Genomic DNA, 7,543 nt, shown 5'->3' with positions numbered 1-7,543 from the left:
TACTCATCTGTAGAAATTCAAGGACATTATAGATTCTTAAGTAAAATCCATTTAAACTCACACGTGCTAAAACAGGTTAACTATTTTACCTAACAGACTGTCTCTGCGTGCTATCGGTTCATTCTGAATTGCTCCAAAAGTTGCTAATTTTCAGAGGATAATGTAGAAGAAGGAAGCGAGCAGTTTTTATTGTTCTTGACGTTTCTTCAAAGTTCAGCACAAGTTCAAGTGAAAGTTTTCTTTTCTTAAGGTGCAGCTTATGTATTTTATAATTTAATTCCTCATAATTTTGGGTGAGATTTCATAAATTATAGAGAAGCATAATACAATTCTTTCATTTTAATAGTTTTAAATTTTCTTGAATTGCACATTAAGGTAATTTTCATAACAAATACTATGCATTATAAATGAAGGCTACTTCGAGGAAAGTCACTGGGATAATTGATGCCTGTTGAAAATATCCTTTTATCTAGATCTGCCTTATTTATTGCACATTTAGTAAAATAGTATTAATGATATTATCCTTAATACTATAAATGTTCATTTAGAGAGCAATGATCTAGGCTTTTCATTAGAAATATGAGTATTTCACTTTAAACAATGTAATTATTTTTAAAAACAAAATCCCTAATCACATCCCCTGACCTCAAGTGGATTCTTACTTGAAGTGACCCTTTAAGACAGGGTAGCATTGCTCCTGTTACTTCTGACACTGTAACTCCTTCCGCAGTGGAGCACTCAGCTGTTCTCCCAAGGAGCAGCTGGTGGTTTCAAACTTCTCACTCTACGGATAGCCACCCAACTCGCAACCACTCTGCCACAATAGCTAGATGTGATGAAATAATATTTTTCCCCTTGAGTCCGATGGCTTCCTTATGTGGTTTGGTTTAAAAAAGTAAATAAAAAAAATCAAAATTTCAACAAAAATAAAATTCAAATGATATTTATCACTAAAACCAATCAATCAATATGCAAATAAATAAATGGCCCTTGCCTTTTATTGGAAGGAGAAAAAAATCAACTTTAGGCAACTTAAAAAATAAAATGAAAACAATTTTTGAATGCAGAATAACTATAGATGCAGGTGTTTACATAATATTTGCTAACATTGAAAATAACCTTTTGACATAAAGCTGTGATCATTTAGATTAGTGGTGAGAGAGAGGGGGGGAAAAAAGTGATCCTGTGCCTTTAATTCCCCTTTCCTAGGGAGGGAAGGCTGCACACCACTGACAGGCTCACTTGTTCCCGTCTTTAATGTGCAATCTGTTTTCTCCAGCGGAGGGCACTCAGTGTATCACAAACTCAAGCATTAGCACCAACAAGCTCTGAGCATCATCAGTCTCTGGAAAGCCTTCTGAATTAGACAAGGGCTGCCTCTCAGCACAGCTACAAAACACTTTAAACCTGACCAGCTCAATGGGTAAACCTAGCCTGCACAGCTTTTAAACGGGGGTCGCACACAGCACAGGAGGCCTACTGGAAGCAAGAGCTGAAAACCTAGAGGATGATTTGCTTTTTCTGGGAATGGCAAAAGCCAGCACAATAAGGAATGCCAGGTATTCTGAAGATTTCTCTCTCTCTCTTTTCACAGAGAAGTTGGTTACCTACAAGATGAGCAGTAGCTATATCCCACAGATTGCCAATTACTGCTGACGGGTCTCTGGTGGATTTCACAATGATCCTCAGAGCCTAGAGGACCCCCCCTCCCCCCTTCCCGGCATCTTTCCCCTTACCTCCGTCCCACCCGGTGCCAATTTTTATTAAATACATATGTAAATATTTTTGCCTGCGCTCTCCGGGGAAGTTTGTATGGAGCCACTAGCTCACATGCTGGGTCAGGATGGTGTGAATGACAGCCGCACTGTGACATGAAGGTGGCGGTGACTTCAGCACAAGGGGTGAAAGAAGAAGAAAACTGAGAGAGGTGGGCGACGGTATTTGGATGACAAAGGATGGGTAAGTGAACTTTTGTTGTTTCCCTCTGAGCAATTCTGGTCCTCTAGGCTTCCTATCCTCCGCGGTGGTGGCAGGAGCTCATCAAAAGAAGAGAAACGCAAAAAGCAGCAGCTTCTCACTATAGTTGCTATTATGTCATTATCCTCTTTTGCAGTATTTTATTGTTATTATGTTAAATCCTTAAACCCATAACATGGAGTTAAACGGACTCCAGAGAAAGATCTTGAAGGCGGTCTCTACCTTCTGCGTAACCACAGCTAGGGAATTGAGCAGGAGACAAATATTGTGTTTGCTTCTATTTCTTGGTATTATTAACCACGCTTGTATTTCTGGCTCCCGTCCGGAAGATTGTTAACGCTTTCTTGCGTGTGGACGGGTGAAGTCGTTACTTTATTTGGGGCTGCGCAGGGGCTCGTTTGATCTGTGAAGCGGGATCCCGAGCACGGCTTCTAAAGGTCCAGCAGTCATTCGCCAGTCTTATTTTTTCAAGTGTAACTGGCTCGCCCCCCCATCCCCCTTCCTCCTGCCCCCTCCCCCCCACCCGCCCCTTCTCCTGTCTGGGAGAGCTGGAATGTATTTCAATGAGTCTGTAGCTGGCAAGAGGACAGATCAAGATCGAGGGTTAATTTAAAAAAAAAAAAAGAAAGAAAGATAAATACAACAACTTAAGAGGTTTCTTTTTTTCTCCCCCGCCTCCCCCTTCTTTTCGGTTGCATTAAAGGTTTGACTCGCTGCTGCTTGATTAAAAATAGAAATATTTCAAAAAAAGAATTGCAGCACGCGGTAGTTTTCTTTTTTTCCTCCCTCCCCCCCACCCCCACCGCTGAGAAATAATAAATCTACTGTTGACAGAGGTAAGAAGGCCCTTAACATGCAGCGACTTGGAAATGCAGCCTAAGTGCCAATCAACTGCAACTTTGCAGGTTTTCTGAAGTTAATGGAGATAGGGGAGGAAAAGAAAGTCAGTGGGAAATGTAAGCAGGTCCCGGTAGGGAGGGGGAGGAGTCTGCTCTTCTGGTTGATCCCCGAAATTTGCAAAAGTAACTGTATTAACATGGTGGGAAAACCGGTAGGATGCAAAGTTATTCACTGTTTACTAAGCATTTGACAACCTAACTTTGGAGTGTTCAGTGTTGTCCATGGTCTGGGTTCTTCGCCTGGGTTTCACTGGGCGAAGGAGGCTCAGTATGCTGCTTCTGCTTAGTGTTGTGAGCATAAGTGCAGATATACATACATATATATATATATACTTATTAACAAATTGGAGATAAATTCAGCCTGTTACTACTCTTCATCCCATGCTTCATTTGCTGCCCATACTAGCCCAATGTCATTTCCAGAGCTCATCTATTGTGTTTTCTCTTATGTAATAAATGCACAATTTCAGACAGGGCAAATGGGTGATGTTGCCAGCTTCCTGGCGCTCCCTTGCCAAGTCACAGCTTGTCTGCTCAGCTAGGGAAGCTATCTAAGTACCGGCATTACTAAGTCACTTTTTTGCCCTTACCCGAAGGCATAGCGTACTTGCTTTGCATACTGGTGTTCAACACAGTGACTAGACAAATATTAGTGTTATTAAAATGTCAGAATGCCTACTTTAAGTGATAAGAACGAGTCTGTGTTGTCCGTGATGCTAAGCTCCTAAAACTCCAAAAGCCTTTTCTTAGGTCTATGATAGCGTGGTGACTTGAGTATCATGAGAGAAAGATTACACCTAAATCGTGAACACGCACTACTACAGAAAATAGTGTGTTAAATGCTGTTTACATTGTGTGGTAAATCAATTATCCCGTTATCACTAGATGAAATACCTCTGAGAAGAGGCAAGCTGGTGGTGATGTATCGGAATAGCTTCACAATGTGCATCTGTCTTCTTTTTCATGTTGTAGGGTTCCATTTAAGTACGCAGCTGAGAGGCATGAGTGTGGTGCCAGTGCTGCTTCCTACACTGCTGCTTGTCATGCTCGCGGGGGCTCAGAGAGCTTGCCCAAAGAACTGCAGATGTGATGGCAAAATTGTGTACTGTGAGTCCCATGCTTTCACAGATATCCCAGAGAACATTTCTGGCGGGTCCCAAGGCTTATCACTAAGGTTCAACAGCATCCAGAAACTCAAATCCAATCAGTTTGCTGGCCTTAACCAGCTTATATGGCTTTATCTTGACCACAATTACATTAGCTCAGTGGATGAAGATGCGTTTCAAGGAATCCGTAGACTGAAAGAATTAATTCTAAGCTCCAACAAAATTACCTATCTGCACAATAAAACCTTTCATCCAGTTCCCAATCTCCGTAACCTGGACCTCTCCTACAACAAGCTTCAGACGCTGCAATCGGAACAGTTTAAAGGCCTCCGGAAACTCATCATTTTGCATTTGAGATCTAACTCACTAAAGACGGTGCCCATACGAGTGTTTCAAGACTGTCGAAATCTGGACTTTCTGGATTTGGGTTACAATCGTCTTCGAAGCTTGTCCAGAAACGCTTTTGCCGGCCTCTTAAAGTTAAAGGAGCTTCACTTGGAGCATAACCAGTTTTCCAAAATCAACTTCGCTCATTTCCCCCGGCTCTTCAACCTCCGCTCCATTTACTTACAATGGAACAGGATTCGCTCCATTAGCCAAGGCTTGACGTGGACTTGGAGTTCCTTGCATAACTTGGATTTATCGGGCAATGACATCCAAGGAATCGAGCCCGGCACATTCAAATGTTTGCCCAATTTGCAAAAATTGAATTTGGATTCCAACAAGCTGACCAACATCTCGCAGGAAACTGTCAATGCGTGGATTTCGTTAATATCCATCACCTTGTCTGGAAATATGTGGGAATGTAGTCGGAGCATTTGCCCTTTATATTACTGGCTTAAGAATTTCAAAGGAACGAAGGAGAGCGCCATGATCTGTGCGGGACCTAAGCCGATCCAGGGAGAAAAGGTCAGTGATGCCGTGGAAACCTATAATCTCTGCTCTGAGGTGCAAGTGGTCAACACAGAGAGATCACCCCTGGTGCCCCAAACTCCCCAAAGGCCTCTGATTGTCCCTAAACCTACCTTTGCCAAACCTGGCACCACTCAACCTACCCTCGAGATCCCCAGCCCTTCCCCAGGGTTTCAGATTCCTGGCACAGAGCAAGAGTATGAGCACGTTTCCTTTCACAAGATCATTGCCGGGAGCGTGGCTCTCTTCCTCTCCGTGGCCATGATCCTCTTGGTGATCTACGTGTCTTGGAAGCGCTACCCAGCCAGCATGAAGCAACTTCAGCAGCACTCTCTTATGAAGAGACGACGGAAAAAGGCCAGGGAGTCGGAAAGACAAATGAATTCCCCTTTACAGGAATATTATGTGGACTTCAAGCCTACAAACTCTGAGACCATGGATATATCGGTTAATGGATCTGGGCCCTGCACATACACCATCTCTGGCTCCAGGGAATGTGAGGTATGAACCATGATCCTCCTAAAAGCGTTTCTACCGCGGGGAAGGAGAGGTAAATGTTTCAAGCTCTAGCGGTGTCTCTAATCACTAGAAAGATGAATGGCCCTTTTGCTTTGGGGTTTTGCTCAGTGTGAAAGGTTATTTAATTAAATTACAACCACCAGGAAATTGACTTTTTGTTTTAATGGTTGAAACTTGAAGGAAGTTCATTCAAGGATGAGATTAAGTTGGAATAAAGCACTATGATAAAGCATCTTTTATTAAAAAAACAATTTGTATACAGGGGTTGGACTTTACATACACACATAGACGCACACAAAACTTTTTTTTTTCATTCTGAAATTTTATCTCTGGTACTTGGTGTTTCACTTCAAAATGAAATAATGAAGGAGAGGGAAGTTTAAGTTAAAAGCAAAGTGAATTCACCAAAATTCGGGGTGATGACAAAGATTTAAACCAAAGAACAATTTACCCAAGGGTTGATTTGTTGTAAATTGTTGTTTTAATTAAAGCATGCAACAGGGAGCTCGCAGGGAAAACCGTTTCATGTTACTTTCCATTTAGAAATTATACCAGCATAGAGAATGTCAGAGACCTACTGTGTAATTGTACCAGGCTTTAAAAAATGCCCTCTCTCCCTCCCCCTTTCCTCTTCCTAGCCGTCTTCTGTGCTTCTCTCCTTCCAACTTGCCTCTCTACTTACTTCCCTTTCCCCCTTCTTCCTGCCTTTCTTTCTCTGTTTCCTTCTGGGACAAAGACCACTTTTCAACAAACATTTTTTAAAGTGCTGGATATTTGTATGTAATCAGAATGAAACTTAAAGTTCATGTTTTGGTTTTGTCTCTGGTAATAAGATCAGGACATGACATTGTGGATGAGATAGCAATAACATAATGGCAGGCATAAGAGGCACTATTTGCCCGTGTTGCTGTGATCTCTGGAGAAATGATGTGTACTCTTGTTAAACCTATCTAAAACAAAGTGATTCAAATATTTATAAATAAAAAAGAGAGGTTTGAGTTCTGCGTAGTGTCCCTTAATGTAACAAACTCAACTGAAGGTATTTCATGTTACATTATTTCCATTTATATGAGAATAACTTTGGCTCTGTTTTCTGACTATTTCATTTTTTAAATTTCTTATAGGAACATGTTAATGAATAGCAAAGGTAGTCAGATTCTGTTACATGTCAGTCAGTGCTACTGATGTAATTTATTCATGACTTAAACTTCCCTAAAGTTTACCTGAATGTACAAAGTTTGTGACTGCAAAGCAGAGGGGTATCCACACATGATGGGTACTGCATGGTCCCTGGGTCTCATTTGAACAGGCCAGGTCTCCTTGAGTAATTTACATCCATTATCTAGAGCCCAGAGTCGTTCCTCAACTCATAGACATCCAGAAGTATAGCAGAGGTGAGGACAGCTCCAAATCCAGAGAGGAGCAGAACGACATTCCTAGGTACCAACATTATGAAAGTCACTTGACTGAGGCAGTGGACACGATATGAGAAGGCCAAGAGGGGGAACAATGTTTCTGCTGATGAATTGGTACTATGAACATCCATTTATTTTGAAATTGAGTTTGGGGGTCCAATTTTAGTGATTTCCCTGGTACTCTTTACCCTCATGCCATCCCTGCTGCCAAAGACCCTGTTGCGAGGATGCGCTAGTACTAGTAATATCATAGTGTCTTGTTTTGGATAATACATTCCTAAAAGACAGTTTCAATGAGGAAATGCCCTTGTTCACCCTAGCTTTAAAAGTTACAAAACATCATTTACTTCTGACAATACATACACCAACTTAAAGGCAGATGCTAAGGAAACTGTTTACACAGAAATCGCTGAATTTCAGATAATCTGTGACCCAGTAGATTTTGGAATATTGAACTATTCTACACAGAGCATATATATCTATTTTGTAAATGGCTGAAATAAAAAAAGTAATCCCAGATAATAATTCCCTAAAAGAAATTGTATATGCAATTGCCCTTAAAAATCAAAGATAATAAAAGAGTTTTCTATAAAAGTCTAACAAGGCTTCATGTTTTTCTTCCAGGTCAAACTTTCACACACACACACACACACACATATATATATGAACATGATTAACACCAGTTCATCTTAATTGCAGTTTTTCTATATTTTGA

At 41.1% G+C, this 7,543-nt stretch overlaps 1 protein-coding gene across 1 annotated transcript; it reads left to right on the top strand.

The window, feature by feature from the left end:
- The first annotated feature begins 3,860 nt into the window (after window positions 1-3,860).
- Window positions 3,861-6,446, top strand: LRRTM4 (leucine rich repeat transmembrane neuronal 4). The gene has a single exon (XM_075562513.1). It carries the CDS (start codon window positions 3,878-3,880, stop codon window positions 5,399-5,401), a length of 1,524 nt encoding a protein of 507 aa, XP_075418628.1. The 5' UTR covers window positions 3,861-3,877; the 3' UTR covers window positions 5,402-6,446.
- The last annotated feature ends 1,097 nt before the right edge of the window (window positions 6,447-7,543 follow it).

Source organism: Tenrec ecaudatus, chromosome 11 (assembly GCF_050624435.1).
Source record: "Tenrec ecaudatus isolate mTenEca1 chromosome 11, mTenEca1.hap1, whole genome shotgun sequence".
Taxonomy (NCBI): Eukaryota; Metazoa; Chordata; class Mammalia; order Afrosoricida; family Tenrecidae; genus Tenrec; species Tenrec ecaudatus.
This window is presented reverse-complemented; position numbering and strand designations above follow the sequence as displayed.

Bases quoted from the DNA above. Each gene is read 5' to 3' on its own strand.
- LRRTM4 (XM_075562513.1), top strand. From the start codon at position 3,878: ATGAGTGTGGTGCCAGTGCTGCTTCCTACACTGCTGCTTGTCATGCTC.